This window comes from Ceratina calcarata, unplaced genomic scaffold, assembly GCF_001652005.2.
Source record: "Ceratina calcarata isolate Rehan_Ccalc_2016 unplaced genomic scaffold, ASM165200v1 scaffold551.2, whole genome shotgun sequence".
Taxonomy (NCBI): domain Eukaryota; kingdom Metazoa; phylum Arthropoda; class Insecta; order Hymenoptera; family Apidae; genus Ceratina; species Ceratina calcarata.
Window position 1 is genome coordinate 484,138 of NW_017176693.1, and position 25,636 is coordinate 509,773.

General features: G+C 37.6%; 3 protein-coding genes across 28 annotated transcripts in view; 1 reads left to right on the top strand and 2 right to left on the bottom strand.

The window, feature by feature from the left end:
* Nucleotides 1–9,862, bottom strand: LOC108629001 (cytoplasmic dynein 1 intermediate chain-like). Of its 23 annotated transcripts, none has more exons than XM_026816951.1 (14): nt 9,757–9,862; nt 9,224–9,339; nt 9,050–9,146; nt 8,869–8,974; nt 8,655–8,782; nt 7,058–7,093; nt 5,345–5,365; nt 3,282–3,329; nt 1,837–1,989; nt 1,588–1,744; nt 1,151–1,523; nt 848–1,079; nt 334–761; nt 1–242 (listed from the first exon to the last, which is right to left on the bottom strand). In XM_026816951.1, the coding sequence occupies exons 2-14, from the start codon at nt 9,323–9,325 to the stop codon at nt 84–86; spliced, it is 2,040 nt and encodes a 679-aa protein (XP_026672752.1). In that variant the 5' UTR covers nt 9,326–9,339; nt 9,757–9,862; the 3' UTR covers nt 1–83. The 23 variants fall into 23 exon arrangements, with proteins under 23 accessions (XP_026672752.1, XP_017886806.1, XP_017886804.1 ...); XM_018031317.2 differs by having other exon boundaries at nt 1,837–2,013; XM_018031315.2 differs by having other exon boundaries at nt 1,837–2,013; nt 7,034–7,093.
* Nucleotides 9,863–9,958: 96 nt separating this feature from the next.
* The window catches only part of LOC108629005 (putative splicing factor, arginine/serine-rich 7), an 84,776-nt gene continuing 69,098 nt past the window's right edge, over nt 9,959–25,636 (top strand). For 2 of the 4 annotated variants that reach the window (XM_018031327.2, XM_026816961.1), the window contains exons 1-4: nt 9,959–10,126; nt 10,242–10,564; nt 10,638–10,840; nt 10,923–10,940. In XM_018031327.2, the coding sequence (XP_017886816.1) occupies nt 10,053–10,126; nt 10,242–10,564; nt 10,638–10,840; nt 10,923–10,940 (618 nt within the window). In that variant the 5' untranslated portion in view covers nt 9,959–10,052. Of the gene's footprint in view, nt 10,127–10,241; nt 10,565–10,637; nt 10,841–10,922; nt 11,086–13,616; nt 13,744–25,636 lie in introns of those variants that run through there. The other 2 variants (XM_026816962.1, XM_018031325.2) reach the window with 2 other exon arrangements.
* The window catches only part of LOC108629004 (neurotrimin), a 31,385-nt gene continuing 17,387 nt past the window's right edge, over nt 11,639–25,636 (bottom strand). The window contains exons 2-8 of the mRNA XM_026816963.1: nt 24,549–24,707; nt 22,117–22,245; nt 21,779–21,916; nt 18,733–18,882; nt 18,097–18,144; nt 14,139–14,204; nt 11,639–13,936 (exon numbers count right to left, since the gene is read on the bottom strand). Coding sequence (XP_026672764.1) covers nt 13,767–13,936; nt 14,139–14,204; nt 18,097–18,144; nt 18,733–18,882; nt 21,779–21,916; nt 22,117–22,245; nt 24,549–24,707 — 860 coding nt within the window. The 3' untranslated portion in view covers nt 11,639–13,766. The remainder of the gene's footprint in view (nt 13,937–14,138; nt 14,205–18,096; nt 18,145–18,732; nt 18,883–21,778; nt 21,917–22,116; nt 22,246–24,548; nt 24,708–25,636) is intronic.

Genomic DNA, 25,636 nt, shown 5'->3' on the forward strand with positions numbered 1-25,636 from the left:
ATAATTATAGACATCTTAGATTCATTTGATTTGAAACATTAAGGTATTCAAGCCGACTTTAGTAATAATTTTTAAATAATATGTTATACCTTTATCTGAGCTAACATCGGAGGTATAGAAGTCAGGGAAGTAGGCTGCCTCAGATTAAGCTTATGCATTTCTTCGTCTGCTTTGTTGTGCTTTAGCTCTTGTTGGGTGTACAAGAATTTGTTCCATTCGTCAATTCTCGGATGCGCCAAGTGCTGTGAATCAGAAGAAACACGGCGATTATACAATAAAGTCGGAATCAATGAAAGATACACTGACGGAAAATTATTATAAAACAAAGGTTACCTCGGCAACATCGTACACCCATATCTTGCCTGTGTCGTCGCCGACGGTCACGTGTAAACCGCTCGGCGTCCAAGACACTCTGTTGAGTGCCGGGTTGCCCTTGATCGTTACACTAGCCATAGGCACTTCTGTGTCCTGATTAAGATTCCATAGATCGAGCCGTCCTGAATCGTCGACGGCAGCGAAGAGAGCCGGATGGGTCGGCGACCACGCGACGTCGTAAATGTAATCGCCGTTGTGCTCGAAAGAGTATAATGGTTTGCTCTCTTTAAGGCTCCACAGCTTGATTGTCCAATCGATGGACGAAGTTAAAAATAGGTGCGAGAAATCTATTCCGCCCTGTACAGCATGCGTGCTAATACCAGTGACCGGGCCTTGATGGCCTTCGTATGTTTCCAGCACTCCGGTCTTCGTACCATGACGACAAGCTGTTGAACGATAAATTAATTTAGATTACAGAAATTGTCTCACGCACGTTTCATCATATTTGTAGTACGCTAAATGTGATATTTACCGGAGTAAACGTTCCCTTCTTCGCTGCCGACGACAAAGTTATTAACGTCCCCGTGAGGGAATGCCAAGCAGGTGGCGGCAATCGGTTTCGACTGTTTAATGTGCAGCTCTAATGTCTCCTGCGGTTGTGACAACATCTCTAAACTCCAGGAGCACAATTTCCCGTCGGTCGATATACTTATCAAATTGTGCGCGTTTTGTGCCCCGACAACGTTTAGACAGTACACAGGATGCTGTGACAAGTTACAATTATTATTCGCACCGTGAATATACGTGAAAGCATAAAAAAATTGTCAAGACTTACTGTGTGCGCGCTTGCTGATAACGGAGTACGCTGGATTGGAGTCCTCTTTTGGATTCGATTGTCCCAGAGCACGATCTGCCCTGAATAAGTACCGCCCAAGATTAAATTCGGATGAAATCTCGCGAACGTGGTCGACATGACCGGAGATTGACAGTGGAAAATGAATTCTGGTGTTGTCTTCTTAAATTTTGTATTCCACACCAAACATACTCCGTCCGGATCATTAGGAGTGTCGTCGTTATTGTTGTACGAGGCTACGAGGAGCTCTGGGAACTGAGGCGACCAGTCCATCGATGTCACGCAACGATTGCGAGACCATCGTTCATCGAAGAACCATCGGTTCACGTATAAACGTTGATGACTCTTCTCATCCCTGCGAAAATCCCATTGGTTGAGTACGACAGAAATAAAACCTCTAAACGATTATCTTCACTCACATTCCGTCCTCGCCGTCCATAGAACCGGTGTAATCGGTATAAATGTTAACGGATTCTCCTAGTGCCCTTTCCAAAATTCTACTGGCACGATCGAGGAATCGTTGGAAGTCCTCGGAAAGTATTATCATTTGTTTCTCTTCTTCGCTGAGTTCTCGTACTAGAAATGAACGTCACATATTACCCCGTGGTCCATTTGAAATCAAACTTGATCTATATATTTTTCCCTCGTTGTTAAAGAAAGAAAACTACCTTCTACAGGTTTTTCTTTTTCCTTTTCCTGTTCGACTTGCGTGACTGCTGGTTGCACTTCCTTGACTTGCGGTAAACCGTGAGGAAGGATTCCGGGTGGAAGCTTGCTTTGGAAACCGTCCATGTGTGGGAGGCTGTTTTCTTCATCTTCGGCTTGGCCATCGTCAAATGTCAAAACTGTGGTGAATAAGCTGGTTCCGCCACAAGTATCCTAATCTCTATATATCTATCTACGTCTGACAAATGTCCTACATCGAGAATTCGAATGCTACGTTTATCCAGAAAGGAAAGTAACTACTACAGTCTCACTGCACTGTGAGATTATTCAGTCGAACTAGATACTCTACGTAAAATAATAATTGAAATAAAATGAGCCTAACGTGAAACAGAAATCGTATAAAAAAAAAATGTATAAACGTAAAAATTGTCTAGTAATTACTTGGACGCATGAAATGGAATAAATGTTAAATAAATAAACTGTGAGAACTTGAACTTGGAGGGATGCAACTCTCTTTCAGAAGCTTTTGCAAAGGCGTATTAAATAAAATGTAAGGGGGGAAAAATAACAATAGCTGACCGAAAGATGAACGATCATATGCAGCAGTGAAAAAAAAAAGGAACGAATTAAATTCACATGCATCGATATTAGTTAACGCATAACGGAAAGGTGGACTGCTTGTTGGTGGATTATGCAAGTTCAGATTTGAACTATCGTCTGAAACATTTTGTGATTGGAAATCATTCGGAACGGTATCTCTCCACCCCTCACTAAATGCAAACGCAAATGAAGTGAAGTAATGTGCCGGAAGAAGCGACGTTTAATGATTTCTCTCAAGTGCGCTTTAATTCAATCAACGAATACAAATCTTTTCTTTCCGTCAAGAATGATCGTGACAACATCAATTATTACGTGGAATTAAGAGATGCAAATAGAAAATATCGAGTGGAGATTAACGCAACTTCCCAAGTCTCATGCAGCAATAAATGTGTAACTTATTATATAAAAGAAACTGTTCAACCTAAGCCTAAGGTACTAAAACGAATACTGCTTAACGGTGAAACGAAACAAAAGTGATGATAGTGATTTATTACATTGTACTCCATTCATGCGTAGTGGAAGATGAACGAATGATTCAATGAGATCTAGTAAATGATAAGACATACGTACTGTGCATGCATAATAGACTAAGCAAAAATTTTTACAGTTACGTAAACTACTAAACAATCTGATAATTTATCAAGCAACTTTAGATCGTAAATCGACAGATTCCCTCCTTTCGGTGCATCGGTAGATGCAAGTAATTTGAATAGAAGAAAAAAAGAACTTAAACGAGCACGTTACTCTCGAATGTAATTTTTGTGAAAATGAATATGTACATTATTGTAATTCATACATGGGTGATACTGTTAGGTAGAGTGAATCGTCTCGAGAGAGGATTACCTACCTGTGAATTCGTCCTCCCATTCTAAACCAGGATTTAGATTGTACTCGTCTTGAAGGAGGGAAAAGAAAATCTCAGTCAATCACGTGTTTCATCATGTTAATTCTGTTTTTGTTTCTAAATTTCACGTCTCTCGTAGAAAATTATTGATGTATGCCAAAACAATTTTTAATCGGTCAAATAAAAATGGCTAATTACTTCTAAAAGTAGCACGCAAACTGTACATATACTACTACTGAATACTATTGAGTCATCTGAAAATGAACAGGACTTTGATCGAAAATGATCGCACTTGTACCTATGGCAATATCTATTCGTGGATCCTTATCCATTTTCATGCAAGATACATCAACAATTAGCTAGAAAGATTGAAATAGTAATATCGAATCGAAAATGGTAATATTAATTATAATAAATACGTCTATAAAACATGCAAACAGAGTATATACCCTATTAACGTTGTTACGTTCGATAACGAGATTTTGTTCTCTAAAGGGATCGGTAAATTTTTCACGAACCATGTAGGTCTACAATTTTATATTAATTTACGTGTAAATATTCTATCGAGCTATGATCCCCTTAGGTTTTTAACTCAATTACAGATATCTTAATAGTTTTTATTCGTCTATCGGTCTGATCACGATTTATCCAAGGGAATAGTAATGATATTCAGAAACTAAAACCATCGTAAAACGCAATATCAGATAACGTTTGGAACATAAAAAAAATAAAAACAAGTAAAATTGAAATGCTTTAACATAATAGGCTGACATCTCCGACTATTAATTTATATTAATATTACTTTTCTCATTCAATTTTAAGAATGCGGAACAAAACTTTTTGTCGAAACTAAATAATGTTACGACACAGGAGTTGAACGATTTCTATCGAGGGACGTATTGTTGTAAAAAACCTATTTATAATATTGTTCCACAAAATGTATTTCTATGTGAGCAAACAATCTAGCTAGATAAATATTCGACGCAGTTGAACAAACGTTTCTCGCTACGTCATTTTCACAAAAAAACGAAACCGTGCCATGTATTAAGAAGCGATATTTGCAAATTGAACTTTTGCGACATTAAAAGCTCAAGCCACAGAAACTCGTCGCTGAGTTCTTTTCTTCTATTTGATAAAGGAACAGTTGCTTATTTAATATTAACGGCCCCAACACCATGAAACCCGTTTCCCATATTGTTAGTGTATCGCAACAACCCATAACTAGAACCGTGACATAGCGCCGAGAACTCTGGAAGGTGCGTTAAGTTGTGACAAGATTTGTCAATGGATACTTCGGACAATCCCAGTTTCAAACAACATCGAATATCAGCAAACGATTCGAATTATAAAAGTAAGATACTGTCATAGAAATATGCATGTAATATCAAATATCTATGCTAAGTGGAACTCTTTAGGCAAGTAATTAAATATTCCAAAGGTAGTCCGTGAACTTCAGAAAATTTTCAATTTTACTAAGTGTTTAAGCTGTACGAAACATGAAATTATATACACTTTGTAAAGATTACTTGGAATTACATTGTTCATTGTAAAAGAGTGTTTTATTAAAGTGCATACTTTTAGACATGTGTAAATGCCAAAACATTTCCGTTTGAGAATCGGGATGTCAGATAAATTTAAACAATAATAAACAGAAATCGAAGATAAATACACCAATGAAATAAAATAAAAAGTAAAAGGGTAAAAAGGTCCAAAGCAAAGAGAGCGAAGAAGTACTTATCAGATCCTGGGTGGAGAGTAACTTTATATCTGCCTGCGATGCTAATGAATCTCATTCAAAACTCACTTTTCTATTAAACTTTTAAATACATAGTTGAGAGAGAGAGAGAGAGAGAGTGCATTCTCTAGCTTTTCAAATTATTATCTAATGCAATGACTCACTTATTTATTAAAAATTCTTTCTCGTGGAATTTAATAATCGTACGAATTTATCATATCCTAACATTTCTAATCTATCGATCAATCGCGAGAGTGTAAACGAAATATTCGTAGCTAAACCTAAATCTGAACTTAAAATTTGTTCAAAACCAAGAGAAATCATAACTTACCGTAATAGTCGAATGCATGAGCTGAGAAGAGGGGGGAAAAAAATTGCACTTAGTTACAATCTTTCAAGAATGCACTACACTAATAGCACCTCTCTACACTCAGATTATTTAGAAGCATTTTTCAGAAAAATGAAAAGGTTTCGTCAACGAAACCTGAGGTACATAAAATTAAATACGAAAAATACATGATACCATGTCGTCGAAAATTCAAAAAGTACATTTCATCATTTTGTTTTAAAGCATTTACAACACGCTTTATATTAAGTTCGTGTCATACTCGTGTACCTGTATGGAAGAATTAATCCCTAATAAAATCAGTCATTGTTCATTCTCGAAAATAAAAGTGTTACTTGGAAAAAGGAATGAAATAACATTTTTGTTTGCTGAATGTAGTTAGGTGGTTACAGATATGTAAAATTTTTATATCGTACGATGCTGTGGCTCCTACGTGTACGAGGAAACATACATATTCGATAATTAATGTCTAATTCAGACGATATCAATTGAATACCAAATAGATAGTCCACTTAACGTATGTTAATTTATTGTCGTAATTCAACACCTTCTTTTGAATAGCACACGCTAACATTAATTCAGCTTTCCTAATACGGCTACCAATGGAAATATAAGCGCATTAAAATCGAATATCTCACTTACATCCCTTGTCACACTTATACCCACCCCCCTAAATTACTCAGAAATAAATTTCACTGCGAACTGCTAAAAATCGAAATCTCTGGTTAGAACAGTGAACCTGTTTAGAACGTGCTAAACTCTGCATACTATGACAAATTAAAACGGCTAGTCATCACATAAAAAATACTTTTTAATTGTTATACGTATACGTTCTTCTCAAAGATGAAATAAAGATGTTTAAAAATTCAATTACTAACATGTTATGGTAACTACTGCGAATGGAACAGTGTCTACAGATATCTCTGTCAATTAAATTATTATCGAAGCATCAATAACGATTATTTGTTTGTTCGACAAGTTTAACACTAACACAGCACATGAGTCAAGGTACATTTTACTGAAATAATCTTTGAATATCTCCCAACAAACAGGACGCTCAGTGTTATTGTATATAAATTAAATAAACTGTTAGTACAGTATCCAATTGAATTATTTAAAGCATGTTAGAAGCTTGTCATTTATGCAAACAAGTAGACATCGCATATGGAAATAATAGTTGTATGCCAGAAATAATTAATACTATTCTCTTGACGCTTTTCATATACTTTGCCAAGTTACCTCAGTCAAGTTGGAGTACTTTTATTTCCACACACAACATGTAAGAAACAAGTAAAGTTGTAGAATCAATACCCTTTACCACTTGCTATTACGAACTTGCTATTTAAATTAATTTCTAATTGTAATTAAGGTGTAAAATAATACATAAAAATCCATCTGCGGATCGTCTAGAATAATTAATACTAGTATATCTCTTTACAGACTCATAAATGGAAGCAGGAACAATGCTTCTATCACACCTTGTGAATTCTATTCATTATCTATCGGTAGGCTGTTGTTATTAGTTTGAAGGAAACTTGAGAGAAACAAGAGAGCTTTTCAGGTAATTGATTCTACATCCCATCGTCATAAATATAGATAGCCGTGTATCTACCTCTATCATATACTGTTGTACAACGATAATAGGAAAGGTAATAAAAAGAAGACAGAACATACATAGGTAGTTTGGTGCAGACCCACCTTTCCTGGGACGCCACCAGTCAGTCTCAAAGTAGCCTGCGAAGTAAGAGTGAGTTGGTGTTGTTGTTGAACAGGAGGAGTAGATGGTGTATGCAGAAGAAGATGCGGACAGTCCTTATGTCCAACACCAGTTGATTTGACCATTTCGCATCGCAAGACAATGGAATTACGCGTATATTTAATAATGCCGCAAAATCAGTTAGGTAGCGGGACACGCATGTAACACACGCGATAGATGCCCCTGATCCTTATCGGAATCATACAAATACTTTTTTCTTACAACATCAAAAGAGAAGTATGTCATTATTGTATATCTGTACACGTATCTGTATTTCAGTCAGACATTTGTAATAAAGTAGGTGGTACAGAACATTTAATGACTCGACGAGATATCTGTTAACTTCTGATGAATTTTTACGTTGTGAAGAATATGCGAAATAAATTAGAAAATAAAAGTATGGCAACTAACTGAAATTGCGGATTAACAAAAACGAAAGTGGAAAATAAAAATGAACAAAAACAAACAGTTTTCCCCTTTTTCCACCACCAAAAAAAATATTTGCTCCACAACCTGATGTTATATTAGACATAACTCGTTTTTCTACTCTCTTATACCTTTCCCACGTACTGTCCATAAAAATATTCACAGAAACGAACAGGTGTAACAAAGTCTGTTACTTCACCATTAAAATAACTTGGTCACGACTACTATCAAACTATGTACAAACTATAAATCCTATTAATATAGTACATACGTAACATCTTCCTGTAAACTATCGTTTCTGGTTTAAAAACTATGTAAACCAAGCGAGACTTGTTAAAAAGTCACAAGTAAATCTCTTGTGCAATTTCTTTCGCACAAGTTAGTAAATGTAAAAATACCTATTTAAAGGTATTGAGAGCTTAATTCGATCGAGAGTTAATGGACAGAAAAGAGTGTCAATGATACTCGAAAAATATAACATGCTAAGTATGGACACGTTTTAAGAATATGTAAGTTTCCTCATTAGTTAAGAAATTAATCATAAGATGTGTAAGATAAATGAGTAAAATAACGCTATTATTACAACAAACTGAATGTTGTAAATGAAACGAGTGAAGTGATCAATTTCATATTAAAATATTATGAAATACCGTTAATAATTGTATTCAACGTTCATTAATAATGCCTGATCAATGGCATATATCAAAAATATGCGTTCTTATATACACCACCCACTTTACCATATTCAACCATAATTAGGCATATGTGAGAGTGATAACATATTTCAAAACATTAATAGTGTAATTAATATCATTATCATTTAATCCTTTGTATTCTTATGTGAGTAGAGTTACTGTATAAAGTTACAAACTCGTCACACTTACATTGATAATGTTAAATACAACGGATTAAAAGCTGTTACAAAAGATTAATTAAATCATGTGCAACATCATATATCTATCTCGTCAATGCAAATATCAAATTTCAATTCATATCATGTATAACATAATACTTCAATTTAATATAAATTTTATAATTCTGTATGTAGTTTTAACTTAATAATTGAGAGCAACACAGAGTGCGATAGTTTAGAAGATGAATATAGTGACTCACCGTCGTGAGATGTATGAGATGTCTGGATAGTTTGCGTCTGTTTAGTATATACCACTGGTTCCTTCGGTGGGATATTGGTATGTGCCACAGAAACAATTGTTAGTTCCCTATTCCTCTTCCTAGCACTACTACTCAAAGAAGACGATATTTAATGAAGGATGTAAATATATTTCTATGTGAAATTAAAAATGTAAAATGCACAACCCATACGCACCTTTGAGCAGAATTTATACTAGATGGCTGTAAACTAGCATCAGGAGTAGCATTTGCACTTTGCTCTGGTGTCAAAGAATTTATACTAGATAAACTAGATAATACATCTGTAAATAAGATAAATTATAAGAAGGATGATACATAAAGAAATGAATAAATAAGAAGTAAATAGATTTAAGTACCTGATACTGGTGCTAGACCTAAAGATGAAAGCATTGTATCTAGTTCCTTGCGATGGTCCTTGTCTGCTCCTGCAGCACGAACCGTAGCTTCCTCGACCTTCGAATCAGAAATTTGAAAATGAATAAAATAACCAAGAGGTTTCAGATATATAAATTTAAAGACAGATTCCTTACATCTTTCTGTTCTTTCTCTCTTCTACGTCTCTCCTTCTCTTCCCTGATAGCCTGAAGCTTGGCTTTCTTCCTCTCAAGTTCTGCTTTTCGGTCAGACATCATCGTGCCGCAAATATCTGAACAAAATGTTCGTGAACACTTCAATTAACAAGAGAGTTTCAAAATCACAAAAGGCTGTTTTAAATGCATTCCATGGAAATCATATAATTCTATACAGGTTCCGCGAACTTATTAACGGAACTTCAACCGGATTCAGATACGATTATTGATTTCTCGTGACGTCAGTTTCGAGTCAGGTTTCATTTTAGATTCGAAGCATTGCACGAAGAAAGGAATAACGTAATCGCGGACAATTAAATGAATTCACAAATCGTGATTATTGCATACACGTTACTAACAGACTGATTAATATTCACGATACATCATTCATCATCGAACTTGGCGGAGAACGTTCATCTGTCACGAATTACTGTTCGCATCACGGATCAATACGAAACTTTGCACTGTTATTTAAAAGACGTACAAGCAATTACCTTGTGTCGTTTAACTATTTAGATGAATATGTGTATCAGAAATTGCAACAATTTCGATCTCTACATCATATAACCCGACGATCTGACCCACCCGACATGCACTACCTGCACTGCACTACAGAACGCAGCACCAACTTCAGCTTTCAGCACCTCGTACTAACGGAATATGCTTCGAGTCTTCGAGTCCGAGTTGAGCCAACTTCACGGTGTAGTTCTCGAACCGCTCGATCATGGACGCAAGTGCATTTATTGACAGTAATTTAAGAGTGTAATAAACAAACCTTTTACTGACAATTATGGCAAGATATTCTAGTGAATCAGACTCAGATCACAATAGTAGATATCGTCGTAGACGTAGTAGAAGATCTCGGTAAATAATCTTAAAACGTTTCGTACATGATAACAAACTCCATTTACATGTACTTTGACATTAACAAGATCATCCTGTTAATTCATTTAATTAAAGAAACAAAATTACTTTTCAGATCCTCTAGTTCAGATTCTAGTGATTCGTCCTCTCACAGACGTAGATCCTCCAAACATATAAAAACAAAGCGCAGATATCGCTCGCGTTCTAGAAGCAGAGAAAGAGACAGAGATCGTAATCAGAAAGCGTACAAAAGATCTAGAAACAGTAGTTCTAAAGGAGGAGAAAGATATAGGTATCGTTCTAGATCAAGGTCTTCGGATCGTTCAAAAAGAAAAACCAGATCCATTTCAAGAGAAAAGTCTGGGAGTCGTTCGAGCAGTTCACAATCTAATGTTAAAGCTACCATATTCGAAAAGTCCAAAAATATTCTAATTAAAGGTATACCTATTATCATATAATATCTTGGCTAAAAATTTAGTCATTAAATTTCCATGAAACTGCTTGTCTACAGATGATTTTCCTATTGAACCACGTTTCAAAGAAGGTGTGTTAGACGAAATCAATTCTGAAGGTTTCACACCCAAACAGTTTTCATCGTCTAATACAAAAGAAAAGAAATTCAAAAATATTGTGATAGATATAAGTGCAGATACTATACAAGTTCCGACAGTGGCTGAAATTCCGTCTGGATCTGAAAGTATCTTCCATTCATCGGTAAATGCGTGTTCCCTATTCTCGTGCATGTACATAATATCAACTGATTATTTATGTATCTTATTCTAAATCTGTTTTTCAGATAATGATCGATCACGAGGTAAGATTTGATAAGTGGGTAAAAAAATTATATACCCTTAGGCAAAAGGCTTTAGCTGATTTAATGCATTCTAGTGTTACTTGATAAATGAATGTGTAAATTAGTAACACTGATATTATTGCCAAATAAATATTGTTAAAACCTGTTTCTTCATATTTAATTTGACAGTAATGGACTGACAGGTTTTGTAACATACACATTTACTCTCTAACATTTCCATATTTTTATCCACTTACCTTGCTAAATTTTTTATTTTTATGTGTATATGGACGATCTCCTGGTCTCTTGCTAAATTTTTTATTTTTATGAGTATATGGCTCTCTAATTATAATATAAAACGCAAGAAAGCGAGGAAACTAATCTATCGATTATAATATTTAATTGCGTTCTTTTATTTGTTTTAATTTCAATGACAGAATGTGGCATTCAAAATTCATAAAAAATATTCTGGAATTCAGTTTGGTATCATGAAGTAGTAATGCCGATCAGCATTTTGAACAAGTTGTGTAAAGTCATAAATAAAAAGCGTTTTCGTTGGTAAATGAATTTGCATTTCTACGGTAACAAAAATCAATTAGTAAATGTTTGGAAACGAGAGAAAGAGTCCAGGAAGTTGATCTACATTAAAATTTAGATCGGCACCCTTAGTAAAAATCAAAGGACCATGTATTGCAATTAATATTTTTCTTTAACGTATGTATGTACAAACGTTCAAGAATTCTATTTATCTTCATTTATATGTATATTAATGCGCTATATCGTGTATCGTAGAGGCATACATAATCGCTACAGCAGGAGAAAATGCAGTCTATCTGTACACTATGTAACGTAGTACATCCTCATTCGTTTATGATTGCTCGTATATGCTTAAGCATCGTATGATTCGATTCGCACAGCTCCGCATTACAAATTATTTTAATTACATCGATCATTCAACATTGATTACAATGGTATCTACAATGCAGGTGATATAAAAGTTTGTCTACGTTCACAACGTAACATTACACCCGATTATGGCAATCAGTAACAATTTGTTATTTGTACAAATGAAAATTTGGTACTTATTGGATAGTTAATTCAATTGACAAATGCAATGGAGTGTAAGTTATCTATGAAGAAATCAATTTTAGACGTGGATATGTCAATTTTAATAAATAATCGATATTCCGATATGTTTTAGCTTCAGTTCCATAACTTCCGAATCAATTTACTCTTACGTTTTTTTATTTACGACACGGTTTTGTATCACTATATACAACGCGACAAATAAACAGTCATTTGCAGGACATTAATAGATTACGCTTTATATGCGAAATGAAAATTAAGGAATTACGGTATTAATTAATATTAAACCTCAGCAGATCGTACATTCATAATCTTCACATGAAATTGTAATTGAATTCTAATGCCTATAAAGCCTCGCACTCTTTACATTTATTTTATTTAAACCATTAAACCTCTGTTTCAATAGATTACTTTGTCAAGTCTACAAGTTTCAATTTACACTCTCAATTTGCATTACGTTTGTAGACTATGTAATAGAGTTAATGGTATTTTCATAAGATCTTCAAATCTGTCTCAGGGAACGTTGTTATAAAAATTTAACATTCATTATTACACCTTTGGAAAAGCATGAGTTTTTGAAGGATGTCTTGAAATTTCAGTTCATGTAAGGAGTCATACTTCGTCCCAATTTTATGGATTTCAATTTTTTAATTCTTTGATACTCGTGTCTTTTCCTAACTCTTCCGAAACGATTTTCTTAGGGCAGTTAAAAAGGTCTTGATTCTTCCGTCACTTTGCCGCTGTACATGTTTGTTGGTCATGATCTCCATGGCCCCCGGGGGTGAACTCGGTTTCAGCTGTACGTAATTTTACTTAAACGCACAGTTGAAGAGCGTCGAAACGACGTTCTCAGTCTTTGGACAATACTATTACCTAACATTACTATGTATAGTTACGTTATATACACGTATACGACATGCTATACAAATATATGGGCCGTATTACATTATTTTATATAATATACTATACATATATGACGGGCGTATATGTATATGTACATACAGATGATAATTGCTCGATTTCCTCTGGCAAACACTGTCCTCGATACAAACACGAGTCACTGCTACAGTATTTAAGCACTCCCTATTATACGGTCGCAAAATTAATTTTAGACTCTTACAATTAAAAACGATCAAAGTTTAATCGTGTACAATATTTTGAAATATATAATTTGTGTAAATTATCTGACTTACGAAAAATGAGAAATTAATTATTAATATATTATTTTTAATTATTAATTTATAAATAATATATGATAGAAGTACGCGTTTAAACAATTCATTATTAATTATGACGTCGATTCTACGATTGATTCAAACACGGATCACACATGGCTAACTTAACTGAAAACGTACAAGTAAAAGCTACAAGTTTGGGATTAGTTACTGACTAGCTCGAAAGTACAACGACAATTACCATTGAGCATGATCTAGGCTCGCTACGCATAGTTACACGATACGTAAGACGCTTACAAATTCAATTCCAGCACAGGATCTTGTTCATTTCTGTTGGGTTTACTTTATTGCTCGCTACAATCGGTTCCCCACGATTAAGCTAGCGTCGTTACACGGCGATGACAATTATGTTAATAATGTCGCGTTTATAATACAGTGTGAATGGTCAGCGCAGTTTTAATGATTCGATTTATATCCTCGGTATGGAGTCCCTGAGCGATGGATTTCTAAGTGGATTTACAAATGTTCGATGAGTCGCGATCGAGATCAGAATCTGACGACGCGCTGGCGCGATTAAAGCCAATTTTCAAGCTGGATGCAATGTCCTTAATTGGGGATGATGGTAGAGGTAAACGATGAACGTTGCCAGGGCTAGAATCAAACTGAAAGAATTCCCGTGAAACGACGACGCGCCGGAATCGTCGTAGTCGTCTCCCTCGTGTCCATTGGTTTCCTTACGACCCCGCAACTTCGAATCTGCAACAGGAAATTAGGGTTGTATGAACCCTTACATAAGAACAATGACAAAGCATTGAAATTTTGTCAGTTTCTAGATATTACATTAATAAAACACTGTACAAAATTCCATGTACGTAAGTCTAAACTTTTTAAAAATGGACATTTGACAAGGATTTCTAAAAATTGGAAACAAATGATATATAACGTTTCATATATTTACCCCTGTCCTTCAACATATCCTGATTGCCTTCAAAAATATCGTTCCCAAAATTATGTTTCAGTTTACCTGAAATAAAAATGAGATTCATTGCACCGAAACGTTCTAAATATTACATTAAAAATATTAATCTTCTCACGAGAAAATTTCATATGTATGAAAATTTCATATGTATCGCGGATTTGGGAATGTAGGAATATTTATTTCCGCGAAAGGAAAATTTGAAAAATTCTGGTTTGACCAGGAGCAATTTTATTGTCTTGTCGAACGTTGTAACGTATATTTCAGATTTTATATTCGGGTCTCGGTATTCTTTTTTTAACGAGGTGCAGTATAGGGCATAGGGGGAAATAAAAAAAAAGGAGGGACGGAATCGCGGCGTTTTCATCTCGTTTATTCGGACGGAGAGCTCGAACAACCGGGGTTGACGTTAAATACGGATGAAAATGGAAAAATGCGGTTGCTTTTCCGCTGGGGCCGGAAAACCGATCGGACGTTTTGTCCAAGTTCGAACGAAAAGTTCATTCGGCGTGTCGTCAAGTCTTAGACCCGCGTATTTCCTCGAGTAATGAGGCAAGGGAACGTGAACAGAGTCGTTGGGGACGTAACATAAATCGTTCCAACGTAACGGGAGCAATAATTGCTATCGGGAACGGTAACGTCAATTATCATCGGCGTTTTTCCTTGTGTAGAACTTTATAAAATTTAATTACATTCTATTCGCATACGTGGATACACATTTTTCTCGGGCACTATCACAGACTAATCTTTTTTGACAAAGTTGAACAATCTCAGAGAGCAAACATTAATCTTTTCAAAGTCGACTTCATTAGAGACAATCAAGGCCGCATGAATCTTTAATTCGTCGTCGTACGCGTGAAACTAAAGGAGAAATGGTCACGGGTTGAATATCGAATCTGTGATTTTGTTTGCCGGTAATACCCGCGATATTTGCTCTAAATCCCGTGGCAGGTACTCGCGCAGAGAAGAGTGGAGAGAGTTCAATAAAGTTGACCTATGGCTCGAAACGGCTCTATAAATCTTCCATCGAACGCAACGTCGCCTCTCAATCTGTTAGCATCAAAATATTTTGCATATATCGATTCCCGACCTTCGAGTGTACACGCAAATGCGGCTGAGCCAATAATAAATCGTGGATTTTTTCCCACCTCTTTTCTTTCGTTTTTCATTACGATCGGGGCGTAGAGTATTCATGAGATGAGGAAAATGAATAGCGGCAGCCGATGCTCCGATATTAGTAGACAATACGATCGACTATTGAATAAAAATGATTTCGAGCCTGATTCTTAATCGTTTGCATACATTAATCTAAATTAAGAGTCTCGTCGCGAATATTAATTAGAACTTTTTTTTTTATTCTTCGCTGGTCTTTTTATCACGTGTACGATTGCGTTACAACGATACGGTAGTACGGATACGAGAATATTCAAGTCGAGCATACCCGGGCTCATAAATCATTAGGATGGTGCAAGATTATGAAAATAAAGAAAATCTTCCTATTGTTCATTTTTCAAAGAGAGACCCGGGAAAATGTAAATGTGATATAAATGAAAAGAGGCTTCGTACGAAGCTGCCTCAAAGGGAGACGAGATAATAGACATAGAGATATATCGGATAATACAGCCGAGGGAGATAGCGTGCAAAAACAGACGTAAAAATGTGCTTCAAAGAAGCCAGTCCGATAACATGATTAAATAAAAAATATGGTGGAAATTACCAGTTTTGTACGAAACTGTCATAATCAAAGCCAATATTAATATTTTTATACATTCGGAAATTTTATTATCGCAGATACGTTTTATATATCGATTCCAATTATTTTGAACAACAGTTTTGGAACTCACGTGTGGTGGAAAAATATATTAAACTCGAATGGCATGCCTATGGATTTAGTACAAGTCGTATGAGAATTTATAATTCACATAAGGTGCAAGTTAGATGTGTGGGTGGTAGGATTTTTAGAAAATAGCGTGCGCGCGAATGGCGTTTGAAAACAAACAGGAAGTTTAGCAAAAGGCTCGCGTTTCGCTCGGAGGGAAAAAGGAGAGGTTTTTGATGAACAAGGTGTAAGTTCAAAATGGCATTCAACCGTGGCTTTTTATAGAGGCGTTCTTCTAAACGTCCGGCTCCTCTCTGAAACGAACCGGGGATTCTCTCTATCGACTTTTGTACGCCTTCTTCGCAAACCGGCTCCGCTGCCTGTCGAAAGCAAATGAGATGGTGGGCTTGTAAATCTGACACGGCGGTTCCTATTCATCCACGATTTCACACAGAAATAGTTCCACCGTCTCGACGCGAAAAACGAGCACCGCGAGGGCACCGCGAGCCTGGAACTGTCCTTCGAAAGACTTTAAGCAGTTACGTTACGGGCACGGAAATATCGCGATATTTTCCGCGGAAAAATTCGCTGTTCATCCGCGAACACCAGAATTTATAATGAAATGGAACTCCGTAGATTCCGTCATTCCGGATTAAATTATTTTCTCCCTCTCGGGATCGATCTCATATATTTTCCACGATTTGAAATTCTTCAGAATTCCTTGAACGAAGAGACGGTTCGGTTTTGTCAGCGCGAGCTCACATATTGCGGCACATTGGGAACGGTAAATCTGTAAAGTTGCACCTTCTGGCTTTAAAGCAAACAATACGATCGAGCGGCTACGGAAAAACATGAGGTCGCTGATAGCGGCTAAACGATATTGTGGGATTTATCCTTCGATAGCCTTGAGCGGTCAGTTCAATTTACACACGGGATACTGGTACATTTTGTGCAGCCACGGAGGATATTGACATGAAAGTACACCGACGGTTAACAAAAAAAGATCCGCATTAAAGATACTGAGAATAAAAGATAAATATAAAAATATCTGTTCGTTTAAATAAAAAAGAGCTGCAGTAAATCTACTGCAGTAATTTTTAACTGTTGCATTGCTTAGTTTATTTATCGTTTGAAGCTATTTAAAAAAATTGTCCACGTTCTTCGTCCAGCGTTAACGAGGTATCAACTATTAATAAAGAGTTCATAGTATTGACATTTCGAATCAGACGGTTTGCGTCCAGTATTAAATCGTATTAAAAAATTACAAAGCGTTCTTTTATCCGCGCTCGTTAATTATCCAGTTCCGCTTCTCCGTAAATATTCGATCAACGCGGAACGATGGAAGAAGAAAAAACTTAATCTAGTTATCGAGTTCATTGGTATTCGAGTAAAAAGATCGATTGCGTCGCAGGGAGCACGACAACAAAATTCGATTAATTTCCGTCTGGTGATTAGTTCGTGAAACTGATCCCCGTTTGGATTTACATTTAAAGAAAACGATTTACATGTCCGTTTAAAGGAACGACATTTTATTTCCTCCGACACCCGGGATGGCATATTCTGACGCCGAACGAGCTTTGATGAGCCGCGCCGCCTCGTGAAACCCGGCAACGGACTTGCGTTTAGCTTTTGTAGGGGTCTTGATTTCACAGAATATATCCGCGGAGTGGATCGGTATGTACAAACTAGACACTCGATCTAATTAATCAGCGACCCGTTATTTAATCGCGAGTACGTTACGCTGCATCATTCGCAAAGTACCCACTCGACACAAAGCGAGCAATAACACGTAGGTCAGACCGGTGGGCTGTGTGCCCGATTCCTAGTTCGCGTGTCTGGCATAAAAAATAAACCACCGCCGCAGATGATCTGGATTCCCGGCGAGCGGCCGATGGAAGAAGAAAAAATAACGGTCGACGTGATAAACTGATTGCGGGATTATTAATCTATGAGCCGCGTTAAAAATGCGATTTTTAAACCGGACTGTGTCGTGCATGGAAATTTAAACGCGAGAAGATGCGCGTACATTTGCCAAGGGCATACATCGAGCTTTAGATAGAAACTGTCGAGTCGTGAATTTAATATGAGATAAATGATATCGTGTTTACGATGAAAATTTACCTTTGTACTTGGTATTGCCTCTACTGGAGTTCGACATCGGTGTTCGTGCTGAAAGACGTAAAATCGGCTGATAGATTTTAACGAATGTAATAAAATCTGAAGAGCGTCGAATACAAGTTGTAATAATAATGCGTAACGCGGAAGAAAAATCAACCAATACTTCCTTACCCGCTAGGTGTTGAACGTTCTCGTGATCGTTTTGGAAACTGTTAAAGTGCAACTAAACGAGAATGCAGCACCGAAGCGGTTTATTCTTAAATTCAAATTCGAACTTGCCTGACTGTTTACGCGTGTTCTAACTTTTAAAGATTCCAACTCCCCTGTTACTCTTCATATTACGACTAAAAGTTTACAACGCGCAAACACTTTCGGTAAACGTACACTTGGCATAAAACAGTTTTCAAGATAACCGCTCGCAACAAAATACGTTACGACTTCCTCGCAGAGAATATTTATTCGAGGAAACTTGAATCTGTGAATTTGCATTATTTACAATCCCTGTGAAATTGTTATAAGCTACAGGCAAACGCATCTAGTTTTGTTTCAAGAAACAACGTTTCTTAGGATCGATATTAGTCGCGTTTTATCCAACGTTCGTTCGGTATTAGTGACAGCGATGCGTCTGAGGTTACTTACGATAAACTTTGATGGTGCCATCAGTGTCTCCTAATGAATTTCTGGAGACACATTTATACGATCCAAAATCCGATGGACCCACGGAATTTATTGTCAATTTCATGTGAACCCTGTATTCGTCGTCCTCCAGTATCGGATCGTACTTGCCTCCTGAAAGCAAACACCGTATTTATTTCGGTTAATCATTATTGAAATCGTGCTATAATAGTAGCAAAGAATAATTGAATAAAGTGTTATCAACAAACATCCTCTATTATCAAGTAAAGTTCGTTTATATTAAATCTAGGGCACTGATTCGAGAATAACAAACAGCACTCGAAAATATCGGCGAACGTCTAGACACACAATTCATTGATTGAAACATTTATTTCGCCACATCGAAAAACAATCAGCTCTTAGTATTACTAAAGTTAAGTGATTCATTATTTATTTGATATTCTAAATGAAAGATTAACTATTTTAATTGAATAATCAGATGTTCGTAACACGTGGCAACGATATAAAATGATCGTAAATGGTCAGCGGTGGGTGTTCTGCCGGCTGTTCGGGACAGGAACGTTAGCGTGGCGTGTGCCGATTGCGAGAGCCGAGATATGTGCGCCGAAATTTCGGCATCTTCCAAACATCACAATGGTTCAATCAGTTCGAAAGATGGCCCCGTGTCTGGCTTATTTCGGTATTCGCCGTGCCCTGGTCTAAGTCAACGTGATTTCTGTTTAGATCGACACCATTCAAGCACGTTTCCGTTCGCCGGCTCCCAAGACTCGAGATTTCATCGAACGGTGCCACCCGCGCCGCGTCGGTAACCATCTTCCGCGAATAGCAAGGCTACGTGGATGCAAAGCGAAATAATGAAAGGAAAGTACGATTCCGAGGTGAATAGGTGTGCCGAGAATGTCCATGAATCATCGTCGAATCGACAAGAAAGAAAATATAGAAAATCCGTGCCATTGAGATTCTGTTGGTGAATAAATTTGATGAATCGGACAGCGAAATTGGTCAAGCATGCCCAATCATTTTTCGGAGTACACTCTCTCCCTTTGAGTCGTCTCGTTGTTCGCCCATTCAATAAATTGTTCCAACATTGCTCGTCGTGTAACGACCGCCACTGAAATTAGATATTAATCTTTGTGCTACGACTTAGACAATTGTCAACCTTCTGGTTCGAATTGGAATATTATTCAAGGAAATTTGATCGCAGATTTCCTTGTAATTTTAAATCAATCGATCGATCGATTGATCGTTAATCTTCAATTAATTTTCGGTACGTATGCAACGTCATCGGAATTATGGGACGTCTCTTGATTCTAGGGTCGAAATTCGCGTTCTGCGTTGCCATCGTTATTGCTTTCGATACAAATGCAAATACCAACGACGTAATAACGGGTAGAGAAAAGGCCAGGCGTACCGTTCAGTACACGTGCACGCATCCTCGGCACTCCTCATAAATGCCAAATAAAATCATGTTATACCTTTAACGTCCTGCTTGAATTCGCATGCATTATTCAAGAGCTAATTTTGTTCGAGCAACCGATTGAAAGGTAAATCTGGCAAAACATTTGGCCGCGCTCCGCGCCGGTGCATGACGTATCAATCAGATAAACGCACCAGGCAGTCGATTCGCTTTTTTCCGTCGGCGATCTGCTGAGAAGACGAGTCCGATCGATCCATCGAAGGACTGGGAACTGTCTGAATTTTACTATTTATTAATAGAGACTTGGAAAAGCGTGTAGAACTTGGGAATTTCTCAGTTACCTCGGTTTCTGTCGAATGCGGTTCTCGAAACACGTTTATCACCACAAAAACAGCTGGGCGAACGGTCGAAAGTTTCGAGTCGAAAATGGGAAAAAATTCTCGGAACGGAGGGACGTAAAAATCGTCGATGGGCAGAGATCGATGGGGTATCTCGGCGCGCGAAAGTGGCAATTGAAAGAAAGTAAATTCGGGCAGCGTTCGAGGGTTGCTGACGCGCCATGACCTTACAAACCATGTGAAATGGGATGGCGTCGGTCGGTCGGTCGGTCGGTCGGATGGTTATATGTCAAAATGTGTTTGACGCGAACCGCACACCGGGCATCGCGCATAGCCCGTACGGCGCGCAGTGTGTGCAGGGATCGTGATGCGAGGAAAATACGAGGATCCGTGAAAGGAACGGTGGATCGATGGAAAAGTACTAAAGCCACCTTTTATAGGCTGGGGCATAAAGCGGAGCGGAACGTTTATACTCGCGCTTCGCCTCGTGCGCGCGTGTTTATGCGTTTGGCATGAAGCTTTTCGTTATTCAAAGGGCTCGTTACAACGGGTTACTTTTCTTCGTTCGGTCGTGCTCTATACGCGTTCATGCATCCCTGTTGTACCCCTTGAGGCTAGTACACTGCCGCGTAATTACACCTTGAGACTGCTGGGCGAATCTTAGTCAAACGGAAATATAAAACGATCACAACAACAGGGTAACAAGGAATGGAAATTCTCTGTAGCCGATTACATGCCCGCAGCTATTCGTACGTTTATGACAGGCTTAACTGGCTATAATTGAGATCATGTTTGTTCAACGAAAGTGAGTCGAATAATCTGTCGTTATACGCTATTTATAAATTAATACGCAAATCGAGAATCTGATAACTGCTATGAAAATGGTACATCTAACGATAAAGTATAGCTGTATTAATCGGCTATACTAGTATGACACTTTTAAGAAATCAAATTTTTGTTATTTGCATTTTCCGAAAGTTTATACCTTCAAAAATATCATTTTAAAATTGGATCTCAAACAGGTTGAGAATGGCAGCCTTCTAATAGTATTGATATTAAAAAATTATTTTATACAGTTCATTTACAGGCAAGTACGTTCGTAAAGTTTAGACACATTCGATGAAATACTTTCAAAAAATTTTCCAACAATCACCTAAATTTGAAGCGGTCACACTGGTATAGCCTCTTAATGAACGATCGATCTGCGTCTAAAGGAATGTTTATTTGCATGATTATCTCCGGTCCCATGATTACCCATGCGGCGGGAAAGCAGTGGAATGTTATTCTGACCTACCTTGCGGAACTATTTCGTCTTTATCCCTTGTCCAATAATTGATGGATTTAGGATTAGCCTCAGAACGGCATTCCAGAGTCAACTCCTGCCCCTCCTGAGCTCCGACCAATTGGTTCTTTACCCAAATCTTAGGCGGAACTGGAACAGGGAAAACAAAATTTTCACACCGTGTAAATAATCGTTTACCTTTCTCGGTTTGCGCGTTTTATCGTTCGGATTAATGAGTTTGAATGGTCGTTCAAAGATTTACAGATATTTGGCAAATCTCTACAGTTGCAAGAATTCGCGAGACGAAGTTGAACACGTAGTATAAAAAATTGTTAGTTCGTCGTACTTACAGTGAACAATCAGCTTGATCCTTTTACTGACTGAGGGCGGCACTCCGTTGGACGCGATGCAAAGATAAAAGCCCATGTGCGTCCGGCTCACTTTGGTGATGTTAAAGTTCGGCCCGTCGACGTTCATGACTGTTAAACAAATTTCGACAGTAATTACAGTTTAAAATTTAACGTGACAATTTGCACTAAATCGTATGACGAATCGATATGAAATTCGATATAGTTAAAACGATGTCAACCGTTCATAAGTTGTTTTGAACGAGTTAATGAAAGCGTTTGCTAATGTTATTGGAACGATTTCCCATGTCCCGTGAAATGGAAAATAGTTTGAACGTGGCAAAAACGTGCATACGCGTCTGACGCATTTTTACGTCAGGTAAAATTAATAATCTTATCAAACATTTTCACGCATAAAGCGACGCGATAATACGCGCCGTTGATGCCGCTCCGACGTATCCTTTCCGTATGTATCTTTTTTTGGTAGTTCCGGGCAAAGTTACTCTTTCAGACAGTTTGTTATACGAGCGCCAAGTTTTTGAAATGGGCTCGGGCAACTTTTTCAACGTCAGTATATTTCCTGGCAGTGCTATCCGCGGAATACGATGAAAACTGCGCTGAAATTTTCTCCTATAATTTGTTTTGGAAAGTAATCAAAAACATAGCCGGAGCTTCGCGGAGTCTGTCCCCTCCCCAATTAAGTCATATTTTTAAAATCACATTTCTCGAATCGTGTTTACCGAGTTATATTTTTTCAGAGTGATATTTTCCGACATTTTGCCCGAAGACCGTCGAGCGCGTTAATTTTTATTTCGACCGATGGAATATTTTCATTTCCTCTCCATTCTGTCGTCGCTGCGCGACCGATTTCATATCGAACAGTACGCATTCCTATAAATAATGTATGACGTGTCAAATTTTTTGGATGACCCGTCACCGAATTGGATAAGTTATACCAGCCGCGGGACGTGGTACATCATTTTTTTTTCACGTCCTGATATCGGTAACTTCGGCGAATATTTTATTCGAGTCTAATAGTCGTCGTCATACGAGCGAGATTGCTCAAACCGCGGAAAGAACGGCGAAAGGTAGGTTGCGTACGGGAGATGGAATTTTTCGTTTCCACGGTCAAAGTCGAAAACGGAAATTTGCAGGAAACACAGAGTCCGTAGTAACACAGTTTCGGTGTTGTCTTCTGCAGCTACGGACCGGAAAATTTAGTTTACTTATCCGGAAGTCGAAGCGGTCTACGCTCGTCCGTTAAACCACAATTAAATCTGCTGGAATATTTGCGTCCGGCTAACAAACTGAACGATGTCAAATACGAAAGAACGAAAACCGCGTGAAACCTAACGAGTAACCAGTTCCCACTGCCTCTGCATCATTTCCTTACAAAACAACCGGCAAACTGAGCAGTTTCCAACAGGCAATTTCCGCTTTTACGATGACTGCCAGAGACAAACGTTCCGACCCTTTTCATACATTTATTTTATCTAATTGATTTCACTGACTTCTGTTTCGTCACAAATCACACAAGTCAATGTACAATTTTTTCAAACTTCGATTCACGTGCACATACATGCCTAGACATGTGCGTTTAATTATATTCACATCTTATGATTAATGCCGATATACGAAATTCTGCATACGGGGTGTTTAACGTTTGAGAGTGTAAATTAATTGATGAATGAAATTGTTCGAGCCGCGGACGACGTCGGGTTTAAACAAACAGTCGTGGATTCGTTTAATGTTTCATTGTACTCGGACGCAGGAAGCAGGAAGCTCACGCGAGACACTCAAGAGTGCTGCGCAAAATCATCCTGCCAGGCCACAGCGCCCCGCGCTGTTTGCCAATTTCAATGCAAATATAGCAGATCTCTTCCCACCTACGCAAACATATCACCGGCATCTAACCTACTGGCCTTCCTCAGAAGGGATACGTATTTGCGATCCCCGGGGACTACGAGGCTCCCGTTACTGCCTCGTAGCGAATCCAACGAGCACGCTTTCACAGTTTAGCAGACGTAGACTTTAAATTCGTTTGTAGAGTTTGAAAATCGACGTACAATCGCGCGCACGTAATACAGTATTCATTGTATTTAGAGGACATGATGTTTGCACACAAACTGATGCTCGCGTATACTCTGACGCGTAACGGATTTCAAACACCTGCCACTGAAAATTATTTCTCTAAATAGGATTTACAACAATATTATGAATCTCTGCTTTTCCATGGATTAATTCGGTTTGACTACTGCGTCAGCATTTTTCCAACTGATTTCTATATAGAATTATATTTCGTTTTTGCGTAAAAGCTTTTAATGAACGCGAGTCTGTAAGATTAAAAATTTTGTAAAAATCAGGTCGACTTCGCTGCGAAACTATCGATGGTACCCGTGTTAGTGGCTATAAACTCTGATAGGGATTAAACTGACCTTCTGTGCCGTTCCCAAGGAGTATATGCTTGCCGTCCTCGCGACGCCAGGTGATGTTGGGTTCCGGTAATCCCGTCGCCGCGCAGTGTAAAGTCACATTGTCTCCTTCTGGCACCACCATGTCAGTACTTGTCGCATAGTCCAAAATGTTTGGAGGAACTGTTCGACAAAAATAAGTGGTCATTCGTTATTTAATCCTCTTAAACTTTCTTCATTTTTATCTAGTTTCATTTACACCGATTCTTTGTTCTCTCTGCATCAATCGAAATGTCTCGTTGGTAGACTTTCCGAAAAGTTGTTCGTAAACTTCTTGTAAGGAATTACGAATTCTATGAACATTTAATTCTCCTGAAACGTTCCATTATCTTTAGCAAAGTACTAGGAGTGATAGTTCTCGTATTTACAATATACTGCCTTATCGAGCAATCTGTGAAATACGACTGACAATGGACTATCCGCTTTTCCTTACTCCTCGCTATTATATGTGCACTAAATTCGCATTTTGATACGAATTGCATTGTGCCGTATCAGATCCTTTTTTAAGAACGAAATGAATTATTAAACCGTGTAAAACGTGAGCTCGCCAACTAGGAATTGCATTAAAATTGAATTATATCAATTATTTANTTGAAACGTTCCACTATAATTTGTGAAATTTCACTGGCAATTATAAATATAATAACGTTAATTTTGAAAGGACCTTTAAGATATCCGCTTAGAACTTGGAATGTCCATACAGATAAATCGTGACAGGTTTGAAATTATTCTGGCCGCGTTTTGTTGTGGATCCTCTTTATGCGTCCATGGAACAGAAAATTGTCTCTTTGATATTCGCAACAAAAGAAATTGGAATTTCGGTCAAAGAATAAGCACAGAGCAAGTTCTATGAATATTCAAGCTATTCGCCTTGACTGACGTATCCTTTCAAAACTGCGCAACGTCAGAGATAAGAAATAGAGCTTCCGATTACGTACGATTCATGCTCGTGACTTCTGCTAACCAAAAACGTACGAAGAAGAAAAAGGACACGTGAGAATATCTTTTTTCAATTTCGAAAGTTCAGCTGGAATTCTCGACGAATAAATAAC

Bases quoted from the DNA above. Each gene is read 5' to 3' on its own strand.
- LOC108629001 (XM_018031304.1), bottom strand. From the start codon at position 9,325: ATGATGTCTGACCGAAAAGCAGAACTTGAGAGGAAGAAAGCCAAGCTT. The intron at 8,975-9,049 runs GTACTTAAATCT...TCTTATTTACAG, and splicing joins AGGTCTAGCACCAGTATCAG to ATGTATTATCTAGTTTATCT. The intron at 7,172-8,654 runs GTGAGTCACTAT...GTTGGACATAAG, and splicing joins ATCTCATACATCTCACGACG to GACTGTCCGCATCTTCTTCT.